This window comes from Camelus bactrianus, chromosome 13 (assembly GCF_048773025.1).
Source record: "Camelus bactrianus isolate YW-2024 breed Bactrian camel chromosome 13, ASM4877302v1, whole genome shotgun sequence".
Classification (NCBI taxonomy): Eukaryota; Metazoa; Chordata; class Mammalia; order Artiodactyla; family Camelidae; genus Camelus; species Camelus bactrianus.
In genome coordinates, this window is record NC_133551.1 from 43089981 (window position 1) to 43117054 (window position 27074).

The 27074-nt window shown below is 35.4% G+C and overlaps 1 protein-coding gene across 2 annotated transcripts in view; it reads left to right on the top strand.

Moving 5' to 3' along the window:
• FAF1 (Fas associated factor 1) overlaps nt 1-27074 on the top strand; it is a 376835-nt gene that overhangs the window by 221326 nt on the left and 128435 nt on the right. For both annotated transcript variants that reach the window (XM_045514318.2, XM_010951821.3), the window contains exon 9: nt 16475-16570. In XM_045514318.2, the coding sequence (XP_045370274.1) occupies nt 16475-16570 (96 nt within the window). The remainder of the gene's footprint in view (nt 1-16474; nt 16571-27074) is intronic.

The window sequence follows — 27074 nt, forward strand, 5'->3', positions numbered from 1 at the left end:
ATTAACTAACAAGATGAAATTCTTTCTAGTTTCTAGATAGCACCCGCTTATGCTGCTGTGCCTAACTTTGTATAGTTAATTCAGATTCTGTTTTTCCCAGGAGAAAAAGCCACAAGATGCCCAGCAGCACTATGCCCATGTTCCGAGACCAAAGCTATTAGCATAACTGCCTGAATTTTGCCAATGAATTAGATGCTGCTGGAAGAATATCCAGAGCTCTTGTGTTTGCTATCCAAAGAGTTCCACAATATCGTGGGGTAAATGGCATCCCACTATTGACTAGATATGCACCAAATGGCTGATTGGTACTCTTTATGCATACAAAGCAGGCTGGAGAGGTATCTTTGAATATTTGAAGGTTCTGTGGTTATGATGAGCTGAAGTCACCACTGATTAATACAGTAGCGCTCTAAAATAATGAGCTTTTTCCACTAACAGAACCTCTATCAAACTTAAAATGAGGAGTCAGCTTGAAGTAAAAGCACCTTTCTAACCGAAGATTTCGTCTTGATTCTCTATGAATATGTTATGATGATAGAATAAGGCAAAGGGCTTATTTTGATGAGATCCGGGATTCTTAAAAATTAATATTTCCTATGTTGACTTTAAATACCTTTGTTAATAAATGACTTCCTAAATGTTAGAAAAATGAAGAAAAATATTTTGAGAAGTTTTTTTTTTCCTTTTGCATAAGATACCTCTTTTGTATTTTGGATTGAGAAAAATGCTGTTATTTCTAATTCATTTCCATGATGGTTTTTAAATTTATGGGACTGTTAAGATATTGAAATTATATTGCCATATCAAAATTACCATTGATTTACCAATGAATGTGATTTCCTGTAAATTAGCAATGAATTTTTTCCCTTGAATTCCTGCTCAGCATCATTATTTTGTCCTTAGCTTTTCATGAGTGTTTAATACCTCTAGATTCTTTTTGCAAAGACATCTCCAAGAGCTTTGGCTTGCGTCCTCCAGTCAGGTTGTTGATGTGTGCATATGTGTGTGGGAAACAACATTGAATTTCTTTCAGCTTTGACCAGGTAACTGGACACTGTTTTAACTCTGGACACTAGGCAATTTCTGAATCATGTCATGCACACTGTAGCAAGTACAGATATATTCACTGTTGTTTTGTTGGTGCACATTAGCATTGATTATGATGTGGACATATTTATTTCCTAGACTTTCTGGATCTTTATATAAATAGCAGCAGCAAATAATGAAATATCCAGAGCTTAGCTATCATCATTCAGTGTTTCCTTGAGTCAAAATTGAAGTAAGAATGGAGTAAAAGACCATTTTATGTATTTTTAAAATCCCCTATCAGGAGAGAGTAATTAACTCAAGATTCACAATTAGCCTCACAGCAGTCTGTATTAACCACCTCCAACCATCCCAGGTCTTTCAGAGGTGGCATACTTCTGAGATTATTTTGCACCTGAAACAGAGAGACTTATAATAACTAGCTTGAAACACATTTAAGAGTGTGAGATTTTTCCTTCTTCTTTTTTCTTTCTGTGTTAATGTCTGCCCTCTCTCATGATAACTTTCTGGTTTGCAAGTGGAAAAAATACCAAATATTAGGAGAGAATGCTTCTTTCCTGCTAAGGTATAGAGCTGTGTCTTTCCTTTGGTAGATCTAAAAGTAGCTCCTTTGCTTTAGCTGGAAATTTATTATTGATTTAGTTACATGATACAAAAGAATTAGCAAAGTGAATAAAATACTCAAGCTTGGGAGAAAACCATGAAGAAAACTTAGGGAGGCCCTCATCACCATTGCCTGCTGGTAAAGTATAATTGCTGGCTCTTCCTTGTTTACCTTTTTAGTTTGGTTTTGTTTTAAAGGAAATGTTCAGTTGCAGAGGGTTCCTGCATAATTCAGATATAGCACAAAGCTCGACCCTGGGAACCTTTTCTGCTACTCTCTGAATGTTTTTTATGCAACCTGCTTTTCCAGGTTTAAATTACATTCTGTGACACTATTTTTGTGGTTGAACTAGAAACTTTTTTTTTTTTTAAGTTAAACCTGTGATAAGTAATTGTCACAGTTAGCGCCCTGGTACGATGCTAATTTGAAGTGACATGTCCATACTGGCCCTCCGTAACATGAAGAAGCCTAACAGGTGTGAGGGGTGTGGCTTCCCATGGGCTCTGTTGAACTTCTAACAGAGAAAAATGGCAGAAAAAGTGAAATGAACCTTGAATAAAGCTGTCAGCAGTAATTATCTCAGCAACACTTTGTGGAGAGATAAAATAAGCACTGGTGCTTTTATAACCTGAACACTCTGGACCCAAGATAGATTTTTCACTCATTTAACATAAACTGCTGAATACCTTTCAAGAGGTATTTTCATGGAGCCTAATTAAACAATAATATTATCATGAAGTATAAACTGCTGGAAGGCATGCATTTTTTATGTTAATACATGGTTTCTTTTTGGTATTTTTAGTAGTTTTGGTAACAAAATTTTTTTCATGCTTTTTTGTTTTGGTAAGCCATTATGGTGTGAAATCTCAAGTAGTGAGTAGGAAATTATATTATCTTCTAGGAAAGGATACTTTGATAGTTAGCACAAAATAATGCTTGAAAGTTTGGTTTTTAGTTGCTTTGGAAAGTATTCAGTATATTGGAATTGTCCATATGAAACAGAATAATATATGTGAATGAGCTAAATGAACTACAGGTCATCACACCAACATTGCTGCATATGCTTCCTGGTAGAGATAAAATAGCACTATACCTTGAGTGGAGTAGGGCCCAGGGAAGATTTGATAAATCTTTTCAGTCTGTTCTCTAAGCACCATTATTATTATTTTCTTTTACAGCAGTATTTCTGAAGTAGATTTTAATTTACTTACAGAACAATTCAAATGACATAATGACTATGTTTACCTAACCTAAGAAGCATAAGAAAGTTATATAATAAGATTTTTCTTTATGAATTTCCAGACTATAGAAGCTAACTGCAAAAAACAGATGAGATTTTGCAGCATAAGTTGCTTCCTTCATTTCTTTCATTGCTTTCTTATGTGTTAAAATAGAGTTATTACTGAAGGACATCTAGAAACTTTTTTAATTGTTTCATAATTCAGCTTTATAATGTTCCTGCACCCAATATGTCAGAGGCTTAACAAGTCAGCCTTTGGCTCACGTTTAAAGTGTAGGTGATATCATTAAAAAAAAAAAGTTAGGAGTCAACATGTCTTAGTCATGACTCTGTTCCACCTGTTAGCTCTGAGATCTTGGGTGAAAATATTAGACTCATTTTTCTTTTCTTTTCTGGAACTGTGACAAACTATGCCAAGTGCATTCTCACTAAGGGATGACAAGCATTAGGCGTAGCAGAAGAAAGTAGAGCTAACATGGTCTACAATTCATTCACAAACCTGTATAGCCTAGAAAACCATTAACTTCATCAGAGCAGAAGCTGTTCACTATTGGCTGTATCCTTAGCACTCAGCTGAGTTCTTGGCACATAGTGGATGCTCAGTAACGATTAGTTAACTGAATGAGTAATAGTATTTTGCAGTCTACTTAAAACAAGTTTAGTACTGTTTATCTTTTCCTCAGAATTATATAACAAAATCTTTGCCATCAACCATATATCTATATATCTATATTCCTATAACTGTCTATTTATCTATCTATATTAACTCTTTAATCTTCACAACAATTTTTTGACTTTGAAACTTTACAGAGGAGGGAATTGAAGCACTGAAAAGATAGGAAAGTTGTCCAAAGTCATGCAGCTATTAGCTGGCAGAGCTAGAGTTTCAAGCACTGACAGTGTAACTTTGCAGTCAAATTCATAATCACTCTGCTTATATGCCTCTCCAAGCAAATATAGTGGCACTAGGTTACCATAGAAATTGCCTTAGAGTGACACATTTTTTCCCAGAATTTCCCAGAAATTTCCTTGTCGCAGGTGCAAGTGATTCAGGAGACATGGGGTACATTTGGAGGACGGGATTCCTTCCTTATTCAGTGGGATACTCCCTCTCCACCTTGCCTTCTAGAACAACAGATTCCCTGATTAATTGTACCCATTGAAGCAGTGTCACTGCCTTTCTTGGGACTGTCTCTTCCCCAGTGACAGAAATATCCTACATGGCTATGGCATGGGCAGAATACCACAAATATAGGATAGCAGAGATTTAAACTCTAGATATTTGGTTTTCCACTCAGTTGGGTCCAATTCCTGAACCAGGTTTTGGCCCCTTCAACCCAGATCCCGGCCTACACATGTGAGTGAGACCTCTGTCTCTAAAATCCCCACTGCTTCTTTTTACCTAGCTCCCACTGGTGACTCTGGTCCTCCCCTCAAGTGTCTAGCTGACCAAGAGATGTTTATTTCTGGAAAATTTGTCCAAGTATCACTAGGTATGACTGACTACCAAAAGATGCCAAGTGTCCTAGGGAACAGAGAATATTTTGAGTTAGGGGTGGGGGAGTGGTTACAGGGGGGTTTTCAGGAGGAGATTGAGCTGAGCTTTAAAGAAGTGATTTTACTTTTCTCTAATGATCTTAACATATCTATGAAGTAGACAGGTAGGAAAGAATGGGTGGGGAAACCCAGGCAAGGGAAATGGCATGAGCAAAAGCCTAGGAGTAGGCAAGTGCAAGGCATATGTTTGGATTGATGAGCAAATAAACCTGTATACGGTATAAACAGTAGTGAGGGAATAATACCTGGAAATGTGGGCCAGATTACAGCCTTGAAAAATTTGTTCAGAGTGAGAACGAACTTGTAAATCACCTAATCCAGTTTTGGGGGTCTTTTTGTTTGCTTGTTTGTTTCATTTTAAAGGTCATAAAACTGAGAGAAGAATGTTGATCAAGGTCACACAGTAAGAGGCAGATTTAGGATTTATCTGTGTACAGTATTCTTCCCATGTATTAGCCATCAGTATTTTTACACACGTGGAATCATATCACAGGCAGCACTGATGGGAGAAAGTCATAAAAAGGCACCATGCAGCTTTAAGACATAAAAGAACAATACTTGGTTTGCTTTAATGGTGGTGACAGAAGAGAAGTAGCTTATAGGCTGGTTGAATGTATTTAAGCTGAAAGTTCTCAGTAGGCTTAACTGGTCTCCTAAAGTCACTGCAGCAGACAGGAACGCTCCTTTTCTCTGCCTCTTGTACGCTGTTTTCTTATCTCTCAATATTGGTTAAGTTCACCTCGTAGGAATTAAATGGCAAACCCATAGCAAGTTCCACTTTTGGACATCACTTATAAGATATCCTTTTAAAAATCCCAGTCATAAGCAGGTAGTGAATGTCAGAGATGGGCTCTTAGACACACTAAAAGCCAAAATATATCTAAACAAACATACTGTCCACTAGGTGGCACTTAGAAGAATGTCATATAAGCTCTTAGAAGAGATAAGAAACCCCTAAATAAACTTACTTTGTACACCTAGGAGGAAAATATTTTATTAAGTATTGGTCAACATCTTCTGGATATCTTTGATGTAGAAAAATTAAGTAATATATTTGGTTGCTCTGTGTATGTTTCAGAACACATACTAATTAAGTTAAATATAATTGACATGAGGTGTTATAAAGCACTTAACTTATGTCAGTAAGCACTTAACTAACACCAATACTATCGTCTAGGCTTAAATTGTTAAAGATAGAAATAATTGCGCATTGCATCTGAAAACACCTATATGATAGTCCTTCCTTTTGACAAAGAGCTAAAGATGAAGTAACGTGTGTGTGCGTGCTTTAAGTTACAAAATTAGTTAAGTTCATTGTACTAGGCACTTTCTATTTATCATCTTTTTAATGCTGTCAACAAAGATATTGTTCCCATTTCTCATATGAGAAAACTGAGGTCTTATGAGGTCAAGTGACTTCCCTGGGAAATAACATTAAATATCAAAACCAGAATCCTTACACAACATTGTAAATCAACTATTCTTCAGTTAAAAACAACAACAACAACAACAACCCAGGAGCCTGAGCCAGGTTATTATCTGCATCCAAGTGCCTGGCATATAATAGGAACTTAAAGTCTATTGAATGACTGGGTTATAGATTCTGAGTAACTATATGGTTAATATAACTTACTCAGCAACTAGCTCTAAATTATGAAGAGATCTTGGGGAAGAAGGGCAAGGTCAGGAGAGATCTGTTTCAGATTACTTATTCCCTCTTACTAGACTTGTGGGTTAGAAGCAGTTTATTTAATACATTCTTTTCTCTCTTCTGCCCTCCACTAGAGGGTGCTCATAAGCAATTAGAGACAGGAATTGAGAAACAAGTGCCATTTTAATTCACAGCATGGGTGACTGGCCTCTGTGCAAATAGTTGACTTTAAAACAAAACTCTTGATTTAGTTGAAATAGCTGTTTTGGTTTCGAGTTGCCCACCAAACAACAACTTGTCCGCCTGCCTGAGCTGGTACCTTTGTATAGGTAAAGTTGACCATTCTTGGTAAATAGGTGTGGGAAAGACTGTGCTGCTAGGCAGTGTGAGGCTGGTCTAATAGGGCTATATTTCTTGCATCACTTAATGCTCTTCAGTGGTATTCTAGAATTCTGAAGTAATTCAGAAGCTCTTCTAGTGTACTCACTAGAATCAATAAATAAAATTCAAGGATGCTGTTATTGTCTATATATTTAGTTTATGACAATACACCTTTTAGAAAATTTGCTAATTCTTTTGTAATGGGCAGCTCTTTATCTCCCTATGGTGTAATCTGGTTTTAGGAGCTGGGATGCAATAGAAGATGAAAAAAAACCCTTTCATGTTGAGCACCCTCTTTTTGATAGAAAGAACTCAAGCTAATGTTGGACCAGTACAGAGAAGCATGAAGGTGGGCAATTATAATGTGAAAATTTTCTTTGTTGTCAAGAATCCTAGCAGATTAGAAGAAATAAACAAATCAAATCAGAAGCATTTTATTTTCACATATATTTTCTAAATTCTTTTAGAAATCTGAGATAATTAAAGCAAGATAGTTATCAGTATTTTACAAATAACTATAGCATATTCGAAGAACACAATTAACATTATTTAGTAGAAAGACGTGGGTTAGGAGTCAAGAGAACATGCATATGTTATCATTCAGCAAATGTGTGACATGGGGCAAACAGTTTTACCTCTCTCCACCTCAGTTTCTTTCCCACATAAAAGGGAGAATTAGAATAGATCTTCTTATGAGAAGAAACTGCCTTTCATTTGGAATCTGTTGAGGGTGGTGGGACTAGTGATAGAAGTTTAAGAGTAAGCTGCTGATAAACTTCTCTCTGGAGATTTTCAGTGCTAGCTTGAAATGAGGCAGGGATGCTTGACAGGAAAGGTATGGCAGCATTGCTTAACTCACCTAAGGCTTGAAGATCTGTGGTCTCCTGGTTGAGATGCCAGCAACTGATGAATTCTAAGGATCCTTCCAACTCTAATATCTTATGAATCTAAAATGAAGCCATCTATAGCAGTCATTCTTGTTTCTTCCATCTCTGCTTGCTTATATGATAGCATTTGTGTTTCTGCACATAGCAGAAAGCCTCAAAATTTGTTACTGTTGGTGTTTATTTCATCAAACCTTACCAACTTGTCAAATCAATTGAGGACTATAACACAGCAATGCCAGACAGAGAATACAGATTTTTAGCTATTTACACAGGAGTTTTGTAGATAATTGATCTTGACCTGTACATCTCTTATAATATTCTGTTGGTTCCAGATTATTATTAGTCACTTCCTTTTTAACAGTGTGTTTTTTTGTGAGGTGACTAAACTGCTATTTAACCCTGCTACAAGAATGTGATAGTGGGCTAGTCCAGACAAGTGGAGGTACACTTGGTAACTAACATTCTTAATAAGCTTGCTTCAACCTGCCACAAATTAAAAGCTCTGTGACTTTTCTAGCACATAAGTGATTTTAAAAAAAGAAAGAAAGAAAGCTTGGATTGTGAATAAATAAGCTTTTTTGATTTGCACTCTGGTTGGCAGTAAATGAAACTTCAGCCTCATGATTTAATTTGGCTTAAAACTGCCTTAATAATCTGTCTAGATGAACAGTGAGCATCTGAAAATTTTAAAGGGGTAATCCAGCAGTCATCTTCCAGGCTCCTGACTCATAAAAAGGCTTTATGTTGGTCAGAAATGCGATGTGGTTGAAATCTCCATGGTCTTTAGAGTCAAATCTGCTTTGCCACTTAGTAGTTGACTGATCTTAGACAAGTTATTCTACCTCTCTAAGGCTGTTTTGTGATCTATACAATCATGATTGTCTTTAATTTGCAAGATTGTCATGTATGGTAGATAATATATTATGTTAAGCACTTAATATATAGTGCCTAGGAAATTGATGGTGTCTAGGAGTAGCTGTTTTAATTAAGCCAAAGAAAGTAAATAATTACTGTTTCTCAGACCGTAAGACAACATGTAGTAGGACCTTAATAGTTGTTTGATTGAATTCCTTTTAAACGGCTCTGAGATAAAACTGCCTGAGTTTGAATTTTGGTTTCTTACTCAGTACCTGTATGACCTTGGGCAAGCTTCTTAATCTGTGTAAGGCTTAGTATCCTCACCTCTAAAAAGGGGATTGTAATAATATCTGTCTGGCAGGGTTATTGTGAGAATCAGGTGGAGTAAAGTATATAAAGCACTTTGCACAATACCAATCAATACATATTAAATTCTCAGCAATAGCAATTATTTTTAAAATATTTTTTAAACTAAGTGGTTTCATGGGTAATTGTGCACATATTTCAAAACTTATAAAATGATTTACTTTAAAATATGCATAGTTATTGTAGATCAGTTATGCCTCAATAAAGCAATACTAAGTGATATGTGTGTATGTGTAGTATGTATGTATATTCTTCATATGTGTTGATTGTGGTCAATGCTGGTGCCCAGTAGCAGTTCCAAACCTGGGTAGCGTTAATCATGCTGGTGCCTTGTCAGGATCACAATCTTGAAAACACGGTTTAAAATTTTTTTTTTATATTAATGTTCTTTTTAAAACACAATTGTATTTTACAAAATGATTTTCAAAAGATACAAATAGTAAAGCCATAATTTCAAAACTGTTGAGTTGTGTTACTAAATGTGTCACATGCAGGGTGAGGCTCCTGCAGGTGACTGAACTGAATTTTCTTAGTGACATATTAAGATCACAGTCCTTTAGAACTGGAAGGGAACTGAGAGGTCATTCATGTGGGTTGCCCATGTTTTATAAAAGAGAATATTAAGCCTCCTGATAATTGGCCCAAGGTCTCATAACTTAGTCTCCTAAATTTTAGTTCAATACTCTAAAAATGTCTTTGTCTGTCATAACAGTGAGGAATAAAGACTACAAGTGTATATTTAGGAAAAGGCTAAAATGAAAATACCTTCAAGAACTAATTCATATGTTTAAAGAAACCATTATTGAAAAGGGCCTAATAAACACCCAAGGGCCAAGCCTAAAAATAATGATAATATTTGTCAGAGATAAACAGTAATTGATTATGATGGTTTAGAGGCGTTATCTTTTGCACGTTGTTTTAATACTTCATTTTAGTTTGTTTATAAGGAAATTATGTAAGAGGGGAAACATTGAGATTCTAAAACTTCACAAAAAGATGTGGTTTGGGGACTTCTCAATTGTTTGAAATAATTGCCATTACTCATTATGAGAATTAGTTTCATCTGTACACATGGCATAGCCCAGAAGTTCACAACTTTTTGGTCTTAGAATTCTTTTGCACTCTTAAAAAATCATCAGAGACTCCAAAGAGCCTTTGTTTATATGGATTATTGGCATTTGTCATATTTAAAATTAATATTGAGAAAAAATCAAATGTTTAAGATAACAATAATAAATTCACTACATGTTAATATAAATAGCATTTTGTGTAAAGTAATTGTATTTTCAAAAAAATAAAATCAATGAGTAGAGTGACATTTATACACACTTACAAATCTCCTTAATATCTGGCTTAATAGAAGATACCTGGATTCTCATATCTTCTGAATTCAATTTGTTGTGATAAATTGTTTTCATTGAAACATGTGAAGAAAATCTGGCCTCTTACAGATCTGTAGTTGGAAAAGGGAAGAGTATTTTAATAGTCTTTTCGGATAATTGTGGCTATTCTTCTTTGATACTAAACCAGAACTCGATAGTTGATAGTTTTCTAATGGTTAGTTTCAATGTGGAATCTGGAGCCATAGCAATGTAGTTCTTGTACTTTGTTACAGTGAGATCCTTTGGTCTCACACTTTGAGTAGATTCATTACCCATGGATAATTTTTTAACATCATACATTCTCTGTAATTTGAAGAATACTGGTCCTCTGAGTTATGTGGATTTTCTAATGTTGACAGATTTCATTATATAATATTTTAAAAATCACATCCTTTAATATCACCACCTATCATGTTAAAGAAGTCTTTAAGCAACTAGAAATAGACTTACCATATGACCCAGGAATCCCGCTCCTGGGCATATATCCAGAAAGAACCCTACTTCAGGATGACACCTGCACCCCAATGTTCATAGCAGCATTATTTACAATAGCCAAGACATGGAAACAACCTAAATGTCCATCAACAGATGACTGGATAAAGAAGATGTGGTATATGTATACAATAGAATACTAGTCAGCCATAAAAACCGACAACATAACACCATTTGCAGCAACATGGATGCTCCGGGAGAATGTCATTATAAGCGAGGTAAGCCAGAAAGAGAAAGAAAAATACCATATGAGATCGCTCATATGTGGAATCTAAAAAAAAAAAAAAAAAAAAAAAAAAAACTAGAGCATAAATACAAAACAGGAATAGACTCACAGACATAGATTACAAACTTGTGGTTGCCAAGGGGGTGAGGGGTGGGAAGAGATAGACTGGGATTTCAAAATTGTAGAATAGATAAACAAGATTATACTGTATAGCACAGGGAAATATATACAAGATCTTATGGTAGCTCATAGAGAAAAAAATGTGACAATGAATATATATGTATGTTCATGTATAACTGAAAAATTATGCTCTACACTGGAATTTGACACAACATTGTAAAATGATTATAAACCAATAAAAAATGTTAAAAAAAAAAAAAGACATGAACCTGAAGGAAAAAAAAAAAGTCTTTAAGCATCAGGAAGCTGTTGGGCTCATGGGGGCTGATAGTTTTCCAAAACTTCAATTTTTACTTGAAAATTCAAATTTTGTCACTGGCAATTAATACTGTCAAACTTGTGCCTTGAAGTAATAGACTTGCTGCCATTCATTTTGGAGGAAAACCCTGTCACACACCTAAATCTGAATAACCAGAGTTTGTCTTCAGTCATTTAAGTAATAATAGTGTTTCATGGAAAAATTAGCCGATTTAGAACACAACTCAAAGAATTATACAAGTGCTTTTCCCTCAACACAACTGTCATTCTCTGCTATGCAGCAAGTCCTGTATGCTTACTTCCCAGTTGTCACATAGAGTATTAAAAGGCATATACTCAAGAGTCAAGCTTAATTAAAAGTAATAATTTTTGCCAATTCAACAGGGACATTCTTAAGTGAAATTGACATTTTTATAGCAAGTACACGGCACTGGAGCTTTTAGCACAATTTGGTGCCACTACCTTGGGTTTGTGCTAAGGTACCAGCAGTTTTGCCCACCATTACTTTTTCACCTTCAGTGTAAAAACACAGTGAAAAAGTCAGATACCATCTAAGTGTTAATATAAAAATTAGTTTGACTTTGTGATTTCAAGAGCCTCATGTCTATAAACCGCACTTTGAGAATCATTGGCGTAGTTATTATGTTTCTAGGAAAATACTAAATACTTCCTATAAAAAGAAAAGGAAAAAAACTTCAAATAGACTTTAAGTGTATTCACTAACTGATGGAATATCTACTATGCAGCAGATTTATTTTCCTATAAGCCATCCTCAAAAAAAAAACTTAGGAGAGGTAGTATCCACTTTTGTGAAAGAAGAAACTGAGGTTTGATGTATAAAATATTGATTGAAGTAGTAAAACAGTGTCTAGCAAAAGTGAATTTGAACTCAGGACACTCTGACTTTAAAAGTCCTTGCTTTCATGAGAATTAGAAGACAAGCCACAAACTGGGAGACAGTATCTACAACAGATACATTTAATAAAGGACTGTTATCAAAAATATGCAAAGAACTGGTAAAACTCAACAAGAAAACAAACAACCCAATTAAAAAATGGGTCAAAGACCTTAACAGACACCTCACTAGAGAAGATACCCAGATGGCAAATAACCACATGGAAAGATGCTACATCATATGTCATCACAAAATGCAAACTAAAACAGCAGTAAGATACCACTACACACTTAGTAGAATGGCCAAAATCCAGAACACTGACAACCCCAAATGCTAGTGAGGATGCGGAGCAATAGAACTCTTGTTCATTGCTGGTAGGAATATAAAATGGTACAGCCACTTTGGAAGATAGTTTGATGGTTTCTTACCAAAAAAATATATACTCTTAACCATATGATGTAGCAGTTGTGCTCCTTGGTGTTTACCCAAAGGAGTTGAAAATTTGTGTCCACAGAAAAACTTACAAACAAATGTTTATAGAAGCTTTATTTGTAATTGCCATAACCTGGAAGCAATTAAGATATCCTTCAGTAGGTGAAGGAATAAATGAACTGTGGCAAATCCAGACAATGGATTATTACTCAACACTGAAAGCAAATCAGCTTTCGAGCCATGGGAAAGACATAAATGAACTTTATGTGCATACAGTCAGCCCTCTGTATATCCAGGGGTTTCCATCTGCAGTTGTTTGAATCCACAGATGCTGAACCCACACATGCAGAAGATCAACTGTATTTTGCCATTTTATATAAGGGAATTGAGCAACTGTGGATTTTGGTAATCTGGGGCTGGGGGCCTGGAACCAGTTCCCCCTTGAATACCAAGGGTTGACTGTATTGCTGATTGAAAGAGACCAATTTGAAAGGGCTATACACTATATGATTCCAACTATATGACATTCTGGAAAAGGCAAAACTATGGAGATATAGCAGTTAGGAGTCAGGAGGAGATGAACAGACAGAACCTGGAGGACTTTCAGGGCGGTGGAAATGTTCTCTATGGTATTATAATAATGGATAGATGCCACTATACCCTTTTCCAAACACAATACACAACACCAGGAGTGAACCTTAATGTAAACAATGGACTTCGGGTAATTATGTGTCATGGTAGGTTCTTCCTTGGTCAAAAAATGCACCATTCCAGTGAATGAAGTTGACAATGGGGAAGACTATGTGTGTGGGAGGCGAGGAGGGGCAGAGAGTTTAGGAGAAATCTCTGTTCTTTCCTCTCAATTTTGTTGTAAATCTAAAATTACTGTAAAACAAAAGTCTTAATACATATACAACAAAATCCTGTGACATTGGACAGCAACATTTTATGGTTATGTTGTTGAATGACATAGGAGTTTGTTTTTGTAGGATCAATTAGCCAGTGAGATTTTATGCATGAAAATTCTATTTTTTTTCCCCAACCAACCCCTGAGTATCCAGATATACTCCCAGCTGTGTGGCCAGTGTGTAAAATTAAATAATAAAATAAAAGAATCTTGACTTTCTGCTGAATTTGTATGCGCTGCGTCTGCCATGATGGAGAGTCAGAGAATTACTGTCTAACATATCCAGAAAAAAAGGAATAAAGACTTGAAGGAGGTTTTGAAATGAGTCACAGTTCTTCATTGTATCAAGTTAAAGCAATCTTGTGATTGAAAGATTACCATTATATAGAGGTTAATTAACTAATACGATGTATGTAAATCTAAATGCAAATCTTCAGCTGTAAAGTCAAACAGACCTGCAGCCCTAATCTTTTTTTTTTTCCAATTTCTTGCAAAATAAATACTCCAGTGATAAGAATGTTGATCATTTACAATTAGGTAACAATTTGGTTTCACATACATAATCTTATTGGAACTTCATACGAACTCTGAGGAAGAGTAGAACAGATTGTGTTACTCTATTTTGAAAATTAAAGGCAGATTGTCTTACACCACTTTCTAAGTAAGAAGACTGAAGTACAGAAATTCTAAGTGATTTTGCCCATTGTCATTGGGCAATTTGAGTGCTTTAGCCTGCCTGGAGCCTCAGCCTTTTGACTTCACATCTATTATTTAAGTTTCGATCTTGAGTTTTAGCAAACATTTACTTTAGCCCTAACTTCTTGTAGTCACTTGCTGAGTAACTGTTGTCCCTTCCAAGGGGTCCCTAGCACTACAGAGACTACATATAATCCCATCTTTACTCATTTGTATTCCTTTTTCTGTCCCTGTTCCTATGTGCATCTGTTGTCTCCCCAACTGGTATATATGTTACCTTAAAAAAGACACTTTGCCTAATATTTAGTCAATGCTGGGCACATAGTAACTCAGAAATTCCTGACCTTTCAATTTCCTCAGTGCATTGTGATTAGTAAGATCTGAAAAAGAAGGAGGCAATCTTGGTCAGCTGTCAACTAAAGAGAAAGTGCTAGCCACTCTCCTCTTATATTCATGAATTATTAGTAGCCTTGGCAGAGGTTAAAGTTGATAACTGTGGAGACCAAACCATTAAAGAGCAAGCCCATTTGTAGTTACCATGTACTTTTCATAAGCACTTTCCTCTAGCTCCTCCTAAAATATGTTCTAACTTACACATAACTGGGCTGTATGCCAAGGTAGTAACAGTGGAACTTAGTCACCATTTCTCTTCTCCAAGTCCTAAAAATAATAACCACTGAAATGGTAGCAGCTCTTTTGCCTATTTCAGTATAGTTTCAAAGCCAGCTTTTACTTGCCTTATCCTATTTAACCTTTTCAAAAGTCCATTCAGGTAGTTAGGGCAGGAATTACTCACCTCAATTAATAAATGAGAGAACTCTAACTTAGAATAGAGAAATGACTTTTCCAAGATCAGAAGGCTAGGCAGTACTTAAACTGAGATTTTTCTGGCTCCTCCAGGTCTCTTTCCGTTACACTGCACTGCTTCTGATTATCAGTGACATTTACCATCATTACTATTTCATTACCAGAGGATTTCAGGGTGGGGGGAGGAGAACTTTTTCAAATGAAAAATATTGTGAAGGCAGTGTGGCTTGAAATGTAGCCTGTGCTTCTTATCCAACTTAGCTTTGCTTTTACTTGTACTGAAATGAAATAAATTGAGCTAATTGTGACAACTATGTTGATGAATACGATTGAATAGAAATAACAGAATCAATGCAGCTTTGCTTTTATTTATTTATTTTATTCATCAAGTCTTCTAGCATTTGTAAGGTTCAGTTCCAAAATATCTAGGTGCAAAAGCAAAGAAACAGAAACCTCTAACCATACTAAAGGAAAAATAACAGCAATCAAACACCTGTGATTTTTATCACTATAACCTATATGACAACGCACACCTCACATGATTGAAAATACCTGGATAGTTATGTGACATTTGCATTTTCTATTCCAGTATTTGTCTTCAGATAATTAGCTTAATTATAATACATATTTGAATTACAGTTATGACCAACCCACTATTGTGTCTGGCCCCTATGAATTTACAGATATTTGGGTTTTCTTATGTATCAATTTGATTCCTACCTCCCCAAAAGTTACAATGGATGTTTTCAGTGTGCTAGTGATACCCAATTTTATTTTGAATAATAATAAAAGAAACTTCACTTTATAACATCATTGCATTAAATGTTTGTCATTTTCTAACACCAAAGGAAAATATCATCTTGGGGCTATTTAGTATTGTTTTAATTAGTCTTTGTAGACAAAGGTGACATGTACTCATATTTCTCAAATTTAATTTAAACCTCAGAGTTGCTATTTAATATCTGACCCACTGTAAAATTCAATAGAAGTAAATATATATTATTTTAATTCTTTTGGCAAAACTAGGCAGATTCTTTGGATAGCATTTTAGATCATAATAGTAATAAAAGAATAAACTGAATGTCTAAATGCCAGGTACTGTGCTAAAAGTGCTTTACATGTATTATAGTTTCATTGGTTATAATGATCTGAAATTGTGGATTTATACTGATTAAAGCATAAATGACATTGTTACCATGAATAGAAACTTTTTTTTAATGCCTTCAGCAAACACTCTTCTAGGTACCCTTTAAAAAAGGTGTATAGAGTACCGCCCTGGGAATTGGGAAACAGAAGTGTTTTTCCAATGAGAAAAGTAACAGACATCCTGGAATCAGAGAATATATATGATTAGCTTTATTTGAGGCTTTGTTATAGTTTCCTGGAGCCTCAGTCTGTTGTCTGATGGAAAAATAGCCTTGACTATTTTAACATCCATAATGGAAAAATTTCAAATTTTCAAAACCTTCCTTTGAATGTAATGCCGAGGCTCCTGGAGTGAACTTTCTAATCTTGCTCCAGAAATAATAGAAAATATCTAAAAAGTAAAACTCTTTTGCGAAACATAGCCTCATTTTGTTTACAAATGATGGATTCTACTTTTTGCAGATGTGTCTTGCTGAATCAGGGCTCTCCTATCCCTGCCATCGACTTACAGTGGGAAGAAGATCTTCACCTGCACAGACTCGGGAGCAGTCCGAAGAGGTAAGCCTGTTTGCCAGCTTTTCACTAAACAGAAGGCCTATCCTCTACTCACCTGCCCACTTCCTATTCTTTTTTATCTGCCAGAACAATGAATAGATAAAGTTAATGTAGCGTGAATAAAGTCTCAGTAAATTCTTGAAGGCAGAAACTTTCCATGGGAGATTATTGCTAATGTGCTCCTTCTTGTTCTGTAAGTTTCATGTTTCAACAGACAGAATTTGGGTAGATTGGTTGAAATGATTTTTACTTAGAAATGTCAGGTTAACAAAGGGATTTTCTTTGCTGCTGACTATATAGCTAAATATGTTTATTAGGATTGATCCTGAAGGTTTTGTAACTCATTGAATTGGAGCACCTTCTATGAGCCAGGCAATGTGCTTGATACTAGGTAACAAAAGTGAATAACAGTGTACCTATATGAAGATGCTCAGAGTCAGAGGTGATAGATTAGTAAACTTGTCACAATGGCATAATGTAATAAGTGCAGTGATAACAGTGCAAATAGGGTACTGTAGAAACAAAGAGGGCAGATGAGAGGGAACATGTTTGTGTATGTGATACTCCTGCAAGTGTCTTCATGAGCCGGCACAATGTTAAAAGGCTACAAATAGCACTATGTGTCCTATTATGATTTTGGTTAAGGGAATGGGAAAGAGACCCTACACATTACAGTTTATCCATTTATCCATGACTTAAAAAGGTCATAATTAAATAGTACAAAAAACTTTTCTTTACACCAGTATTTTTCAGGCTAAAGCATGATCGAAGTATTCAAAAGCTTGAGCTAGTTCAGTAACACTTTTTTCCACTTACATTCTATGCAAGATGTGGTTGCAAATTTTTATTTAAACTGACTGTATATTTTGGACACTCATTGTGGAGGCTGTCACAGGACTTCTCCAGCCATCCTCTGAATATGTACTTAAATATGTGAAAGAGAATAGGGAATACATAAGTGAAGTTCTGGTCTTTGATCATCCTGTGAAAATGATAATTTGCTACTCTTGTTTTTTAACATTTTGGTATATCCACAAAGAAGTGAGGTTTTACTCCTGCTACAAATACTGCTATACTGTCTTCTTGGGCCTCTAAAAATGCTAATTTCCTTTAAAGAGCCCACACTATTTTTTTCCAGGACTTTATCTCACTAATTCTGCATGAGAGAAAAAAATGATACTGAATTTCTCTGCTTGGTAGAAATTGCCAGAAATAATTTATTGAAATACTTCCTTCTAGTGTTTGAGTATATTTTTAATGGCTTTAGTAGGTTATGCTTCAACTCTTTAATGGATAAATCTACTAACATTAAAAAGGTAAAAAACAGCTCCACCCAAAATTCTTTATTTTATGCCCTGAGAGGTGAAAGATATGTATTTTACCTATTTTATTTCCCTCTCTCACCCTTACCATTATATGTGTTACTTGGGCAGTCTCTTCAGTGGAAAGAAGTTAGTGTTGTATACTGAGAAATAGTGTTTATGAGGCTGGCATACACTTTAGGTTAATTACAGAAGAAGGTAGAGTGGGGTTAGGGAGCTTTGCAAAACTAAAACAGTCAAAGCCTTGGGAATATCTTTTAATCTGATTATCTGGAATGAGTCCATTATTTTTCCTTTCCTGGCTAACTGTAAATACCACCTCCTCCAGGGGCCTGGTGAGAAATGGGAAAGAATCTGTGACTTGGTTTTTGTGTTGTCATAGAATTGTAAAACTGGAAAGGATTTTTTATTTGATTTGCACTCTCCCATCCATTCATCCCGCATTCACTTAAACATTTTTTTAATGTCTTCTACATGCAAAACATTAGGACCACAGTCTGTGTGCTAAAATAGCTCACTCAAAATATATCTGTGTTTTATCTCCAGTGGCAGGATTCTGCCCTCTTGAAGTAACTAGTTCCATTGTCAATATCTCCATCTGTTGATATCTGCTTTATATTAAACTGGAAGCTTTGTCCTTGTAGCTCCTAACCAGTGGTTCTGCGTCTTTCTTCTGGTTTTAACCCCTCTTTTACATGACTGCATGTATTTCAAGACAACTACCATTTTACTATTCACTGTTTTAAGCCTTGAGTTAGGAAGAAGATATTTGAGGGGAGTAGTTAAATTCAAGTTTTGAATTTTATGCCATTATAGTTATCTCCTCTAGTTGGGGGAATTTTGTTTCTTATATCCTCTTTCTAGTCCTACATATATATTTCCCTTATGAATATTTAACATTTTCCCTTTTCTTCCCATCCTACCCTTGCTCCTAAGTCCCCTTTCAATGATCTTCCCATGTTTCTGGGTATGTAGATAGGTACCTTTCTCTCATCCCAGCTGCTTGGGTGGGGTAGTATAGACATCCCTAGATCCAGGCTCCTTGGGAATTGTCCAATCCTCAATTGATAGTGGAGGAGCAGGAGGGGTACCCCAAGAGTAACAAAAGAAAAAATTTCAAATGTAGATCATGTTAAAACTGTTGATTCACAACTTTAGTTGAGGAGGCATCTATTGAGTGCTCACTATGTGCTAGTCAAATGAATATAAACTGAAAATTGCTTATTATATAATTAATGAGAAAGTTGAGATAAGCATAAGATACTAGGGGAGAACAAATATTGGAGGGGTGCTGTAACTTTCAACAATGGTTGTAGGCAAAAGCCTTATCTGTAGCCCTAACACCTAGTATAGTGCCTGGCACATACGAGCCACAGAATAAATATTTGTGAATGAATCTTTTTTCAAAAAGAAGAAGGAGAAAGGCAGGGTTGGTGCTAAAGCAGTGGCAGCTGGGTTGAATTATAAAGAATGAGTAACAGCCAAGTGAAGAAACATGGAAATAGTATTCCCTTCAGGGGAAACAGCATGATCTGATGTAAAATATGGGGAGACATGAGTGCACTTTGGTGTTCATGAAAATATAGTGGGAGACAATGAGAAGTAAGAAATGAGGGAAAAAGTAGGGAATGATTTTTTTTTTCCCCAAATAGACATGTTAGAGTAGAGCACATTGGCTGCTGTGCAGAGGCTAGATATAAGGGAAGCAAGACTGGAAACAGAGAAATCAGATGTGAATCTATTTTAACGATACAGGCAGAAGATAATGAGATCTTGAAGTAAAACATCATTAGTAAAAAAGAGAAGGAAATATATTCAAGATATATTTTGTTGGGAAAATTAGTAGGACTGGTGATTGATAGGATCTGTAGGAAAACAGAGGAAGGAGTTAAGAATACCTAGGTTTTGGTGTCCTTGACAGAAAAGATTCATTCAGTAGTCATTCAGTAAATTCTGATTATATATCTACGCTATGCCTGATACAGGAGTAAGTGCTAGGAATATGGCTGTGAAGAAAGCACAGTCTTTCTGTAAAGGAGTTTGTACATGACAAAATGAAATTGAGCACAGATAGTTGTTAAAAATCTGTTTCAAATTTTAAAACTTGGTGAGATGAGTGTTTTGCTTGACCACATAGGGTGCAATGCCACATACTCACCACAGGCAAACAAGTTAAATAATAATCCAGTTCCTCCTGAATATCTCCATCTGAATGCCCACTACAGATTCACTCTGTTCAAAACTGAAATTATCATGTCTCCCACAAAACCCATCTCCTCGCCCATATTAATGCTCATTATCAACCCAAGCCAGAAACTGTTCATTCTAATCATTGAGAGTCCTCTATTCTTTGAAACTATCTGAATTGATCTGATGCACCAAGATTTTTATGACTTTTTTTTTGACTATTCAAGTAAGGATATGTTTATATCAATATCACATTTGCTAATTTGATAGTTGAGAAGTTTGTTAGTTGAGAAGTTTGCTATTAGAGTTTGTTCTGCCCATTATCTTGATTCTACCCTCATTAGCCTCTCCCACAACAGGAGAAAGTTAAGCAGTCTCTCTTGCATTTTTTATTCTCTCCCTCTCTATTGGTTCCTTCTCTTCCTCCTAAGAACATGTTCAAATCTTCTTATCCTAAAAAAAAATATTCCTTCAAACTTGGCTCCCCCTCAAGCTTTAGCTCATCTTTTGTTTTTTTCACAGCCATGCTTCTTAAAGTAATCCATACCGAATGACTCTTATTTCTTCGTCATCTGTTCACCTAAGTCAGTACAATGTAGCTTTTTTCTACCATATGACTAAAATTGAATTTAGCTATTAGACCCAGAGAAAGAAGAACAAATAAAACCTAAAGTTAGTAGAAGAAAAGAAATCATAAATATCAGAGCAGAAATAAATGAAATAGAGACTTAAAACACACACACACACACACACACACACGAAAAGATCAATGAAACTCAAAGCTGGTTTTTTGAAAAGGTAAACAAAGTTGATAAACCTTTACCAGATTCATCAAGAGTAAAAAAGGAGAGGGTCCAAATCAGTAATATCAAAAATGAAAAGGGAGAAGTTACAAGTGACACCACAGAAGTACAAAAGTCAAAAGAGACTAATATGGACAACTATATGGCAGTAAAATAGGCAACCTAGAAGAATTGGACAAATTCTTAGAAATGTGCTATCTCCCAAGACTGAACCAGGAAGAAATAGAAAATATGAACAAACCAAATTACCAGTAATGAAATTGAATAAGAATTTTAAAACTCCAGACAAACAAGTCCAGGACCAGATGGCTTCACAGGTGAATTCTACCAAATATTTAGAGAAGAGCAAAACCTATTTTTCTGAAACTATTCCAAAGAATTGCAGAGGAAGGAACACTTTCAAACTCATTGTATGAGGCCAGCATTACCCTGATACCAAAACCAGACAAAGATATCACAAAAAAGAAGATTAACAGGCCAGTATCACTGGTGAACATAGATGCAAAAATGCTTAACAAAATATTAGCAAACTGAATCCAGTGATGCATTAAAAGGACCATATACCATGATCAAGAGGGAATTATCCCAGAGATGCCAGGATTTTTCAGTATCTGCAAATCAATTAATGTGACACACTACACTAAAAAGTTGAAGAAGAAAAACCACGTGATCATCTCCAGTAGATGCAGAAAAAACTTTTTACAAAATTCAACATTCATTTATGATAAAAACTATCCAGAAAGTGGGCACAGAGGGAACATACCTCAACATAATGAAAGCCATATATGACAAACCCACAACTAACATAATACTCAATAGTGAAAAGCTGAAAGCATTTCCTCTAAGATTAGGAGCAAGACAAGGATGCCCACTCTTGCCACTTTTATTCAGTGTAGTATTGGAAGTGCTAGCCACAGCAATCAGAGAGAGAGAGAGAGAGAAAGGAAAGGAAAGGAAAGGAAAGGAAAGGAAGGAAGGAAGGAAGGAAGGAAGGAAGGAAGGAAGGAAGGAAAGGGAAAAAAGAAAGAAAAGAAAAGAATCCAAATTGGAAAGGAAGAAGTAAAACTATCACTATTTGCAGATGACATGATACTATATGTAGAAAATCCTAAAGACGTCACCAGAAAACTGCTAGAGCTCATCAGTGAATTCAGTGAAGTTGTAGGACACAAAATTAATACACAGAAATCCGTTGCATTTCGAAATACTAACAACAAACTATCAGAAAGAGAAGTTGAGGATACAATCCATTTACCAAAATACCTAGGAACAAACCTACCTAAGAAGGTAAAAGACCTGTACTTGGGAAACTGTAATACACTGATGAAAGAAATTGAAGACGACTCATACAGATGGATAGATATACCATGTTCTTAGATTGGAAGAAGTCAATCTATGATTCAATGTGATCCCTATCAAAATACCAATGGCATTTTTTCATAGAACTAGAACAAGTAATCTTAAAACTTGTTCATAAACATGAAAGACCCTGAGTAGCCAAAACAATCTTGAGAAAGAAGAACAGAGCTGAAAGGATCACACTTCCTGACTTCAGATTATACTACAAAGTTACAGTCATCAAAACACTATGGTACTGTCACAGAAACAGACACACAGATCAGTGGAACAGAATAGAGAGCCCAAATATAAACCCACGCACTTATAGTCAGTTAATCTACAACAAAGGAGACAAGAACATAAAATGGAGAAAAGATAGTTTCTTTAATAAGTGAAGCTGGGAAAACTGGAGAGGTACATGTAAAAGAATGAAACTAGAACATTCCCTAACACCATATACAAAAATAAATTCAAAGTGAATTATAGACCTAAATATGAGACCAGAAACCATAAAACACTTACAGGAAAACATTGGCAAAACACTCTTTGACATACGTTGTAGCAATAGTTTTTTGGATATGTCTTCAAAAGGAAGGAAATAAAAGCAAAAATAAACAAATGGGACCTAATTAAACTTGAAAGCTGCTGTACAGCAAAGGAAACCATTGACAAAATGAAAAGGCAGCCTACTAAGTGGGAAAAAAATTTGCTTTGACTGATAAAGGGTTAATATCCAAAATACATAAACAGCTTGTACAACTCAACATCAAAAAAAAAAACCCCAAAACTGATTAAAAAATGGGCAGAAGAACTGAATAGGCATTTTTCTGAAGAGGAAATGCAGATGACCAACAGGCGTAAGTAAAGATGCTCAGCATCACTAATCATCAGGAAAATGCAAATCAAAACTGCAATGACATGTCACCTTACACCTGTCAGAATGGCTATTATTAAAAAGAACACAAATAACAAATGTTGGCAAGTATGTGGAGAAAAGGGAACCCTTGTACATTGTTGGTGGCAATGTAAATTAGTGCAGCCACTGTGGAAAACAGTATGGAAGTTTCTCAAAAGCTAAAAATATAACTACCATATGACCCAGCAATTCCACTCCTGGGTATATATCCAAAAAAGAACAGAAACACTTATTTGAAGAGATACATGCACCCAAATGTTTATAGCAGCATTATTTACAATTGCCAAGATGTGGAAGCAACCTAAGTGTCCAACGATAGATGGAGGGATAAAGAAGATGTGGTTTATATATACTATGAAATACTACTCACCCATAAAAATGAATGAAATTTTGCCATTTGCAGCAACATGGGTGGACTTGGGCAGCATGATGCTAAGTGAAGTAAGTCAGACAGAGAAAGACAAATACTGCATTAATACCACTTATTTGTGGAATCTAAAATGTACAACAAACTAGTAAATATACCAAAAAAGCAGCAGACTGACAGATACAGAGAATGAACTAGTGGTTACTAGTGGGGAGAGGAAAGTGGGGAATGGCAAATATAGGGGTAGCAGTTTAAGAGGTACAAATTATTATGTATAAAATGAGCTATGAGAGTATATTGTACAACACAGGGAATATAGCCAGTATTTTATAATAACTATAAATTGAGTATAACTTTTAAAAATTGTGAATCACTATATTGTACACCTGGAACTTATGTAATACAGTATATGAACTATACTTCAACTTAAAAAAAAGTTTGGGACAGAAAAAAATAATTTTTATAAAATACCATACTATGCCATCTCTTTTCATTTTCACAGCTACCTTTATGAGTCAGTATAAGTCACCCTCTGTAATGGTGATGCAAACATGCTTGCCCAAAGTCATACAGAAAATGGCAAAGTATTCCACACAAGGTCTTTTGATTATAAATTCAGATTTCTTTATCTTCGTTTTTTTTTTGTTTTTTCTTTTAGTCATAATGTTACCAGAGAGTCTGTTCTTACCTTGTCACAGAATGAATTTAGAGATGAGACATGGAGGTCTAGAAAGTAAAGTGAGGCTTTATTAAGCAATAGTATGCTCTCAAGGGGAGAGCAGTCAGGCTCAGTTGAGCGGCTGTGCTAAGTTTCTTTGGCAAGCTGGTTACCATAGGATGTAAAAATGAATGGGCGGAATATTTATTCATTGGGGAGGGAGGGGTTTGGAGTCGTATTCCCTGACTTTCATCTCAGCTCTACCTTCCCAAGGGAAGGAGGGATTTTTGTCCTTATTTCGTCTTGATCGTGTCATGGTTATTGGTGCATGATAGATACCTCTTACCTGCAAGTCCAATTTTATTGTAATGAGGGCATAATAAACTAAAAGTTACTTTCAGATGCCAAAGATTCCTGCCTTTTCTCACCTTTCTTTGCCTCCTGGACACTTGTTGCCCCAAAATGTGTGGTTTCTTATCAGTATGGAGGTTCCTATCTTTCTTTGCATGCCCAAAAGGCCCCCGTTGTTCACAAGATACATGGTTTATTACCATTTGACCTGCCCCCCCTTCTCTGCTCGTATCTAGCTATCTCCATGCTGTAACAATAATTCCATACTGTAACAATAATTCCATACTGTCTCTTCCTTAATTCTCATGCTGCAGAACCTGTTTACATTTCTTGTCTCCATTGAAATTTTCTCAAACTTTGCTTCTAAAATCCTTTCTCTTAATTGACTTTCTAATCTTTGACAGCTGTCTCTCCATCTATTTTACTTTTTCTTTTTCTTCACCAATTCAAGTATTTACATATATATATATTCTATAAATTTTTATCCTTATCACTGTTCTTCCTTTATTTTTTAGCTGAGTGATCTTATTCACTTCTCTAACCTCAGCTATTGTTTATATGCCAGTCATTTCCAAATTTCAGTCTTTTCTGAACCTGTTTCCTGAACTCCCAATTTTTTTTCCAGCTACCTACTAGTCATTTTTACCTGGATGCCCAACAGCTTCCTCAAATTTACTCTATCTGAGATCTGGCTTCAGTATTCTTCCTCACCAGACCTGACCTTCCCTACCCACTAAGTCACCCAAACTGGAAATTTTGATACCTATTTGCCTCTTCCATTTTTTTTTTTAAACTTCAAGTCTAATTGGTCAATTCCTATCAATTCTACTAAGGTATATTTTTAAGTCTGTCTCCATTCAATTCCCATTGCACAAGTATAAGCTCTCAAGTCCTCTCACTTGAAATTTTGAGATAAGTATCCCTTTTTGTGTCTTCAGGTCTAATTTGCCATATGCTACCAAGCTACCGCAAACATGCACACACACACACACAAACCCATTAGAGTTTTTCCCTCGAACAGTCCTCTGTCTAAAAACCTTTAGTGATTTCCATATTGTCATCAGAGTAAAGTCCAAATACCTTAGTATGCCAATTTAAGAACCGCCACAGTCTAGTTTTGTTGGAACTTCCTGGCTTTACAGGCAATTCACATTCCTCTTCCGTACACAAAGTTGATGATTCAGTTTGTTTTTTGAAATTCTTTACTGATTTTTTTAAACATCCAGTTCATTGTTTGAGTCTTTTCTCTGCCTAAAGTACAACTCCCTCCCCAACAGTCTTCCATTACACACACTCTACAACATTGATATCTTTTTAAAAGATACTTGTTAAATATTAGCACTTCCATGAGGCCTTGTGCAGCCTTCTAAAGTAACTAATCACCCTCTCCTTTATTGTCCAGTAGTCTTGGCTTATACTTTTATTGTATCTCTTATCACAATGAAAAAGACATATTTACAACTAAATATGACTTCCTTTAAAATGGGAATTTCTTAAAGTCTAGAACCATGTTTTATCTCTGTATCCCTAGCTTTTAATCTGGTTCTTCTCCGAAGTAATTAGTGAAAAGAATATCTGCTTCAATTATAAGTTTGCCTTATGTATGTATGAGTTCTAAATTTTTGTCTCAAGCAGTTTTGTTACCATCTTTTCTAAGAAGTTTGCCCTAATTCCTCCCACTCCCAGTGCGGTAAATGCTCTCCTCTGAACTTACCTATTATAAAATAATTAGGTTTTATAATTATCTATATGTATATATTATATGGTATTCCTTGAGAGAGCATAGACTATGTATCTTTCACCCAGATCCAGGCAATGTAGCACTTAGTAGGATTTGTAAATATTTGTTAAATGATAAAGGGAATAGATGAATGCAATAAACAGCTGAAATAGAATCACTGATTTTTTTTAGCTGTTTTTAAAAATTCTAAGTAAATAGCTTCTTTGGATTGAAAGAATTTTAGGGCAACCAAAATGACTGAACCAAGAGATTATCTATTCTCATCAGCAAACATTAATGAAAAAAGGATTGTTTATCTCATTTTTTAGAAAAAGCTTTTCCTAACCTGTTAGATGGCTGATAAGAAAATGTGAAGAGATTGGGAGTTCCTTATACATAATTAAGTAGCTCATTCTTGCAGATACTTCAATAATTCATATTTGAAATATACTTTTTTCAACAAAATCGGCTTTTTAGATACCTCCCTTTGAAGATTATGATGTCGTAGGATTTTGCTTGCTGTGATCTTAAGAGAGTTAGGAATTCTATGCTTTGTGAAGACAAAATAATGTGTTACATAGGCACAAAATCAAAAATCACTATCCTAAGTATAAGATGAAGTCCTATTGTTATGGAAATAGGCTATTGTTTGACTGAAAATTAGATTAGAATTGAGAAAGGATAAATGTGCAGGAGTAAGGTAAAAGCGGTGAGAAAAAAAGGTGACATATAGAACAGTCCCTTTCTTTTTCACTCCTGTGTCCTCCAAATGTCCTTCTTAATCTTGTGCCTCTTAAAGGAAAGTGAGTACTAGGCAAGACTAACTGAAGGCTGAGATAATAGCT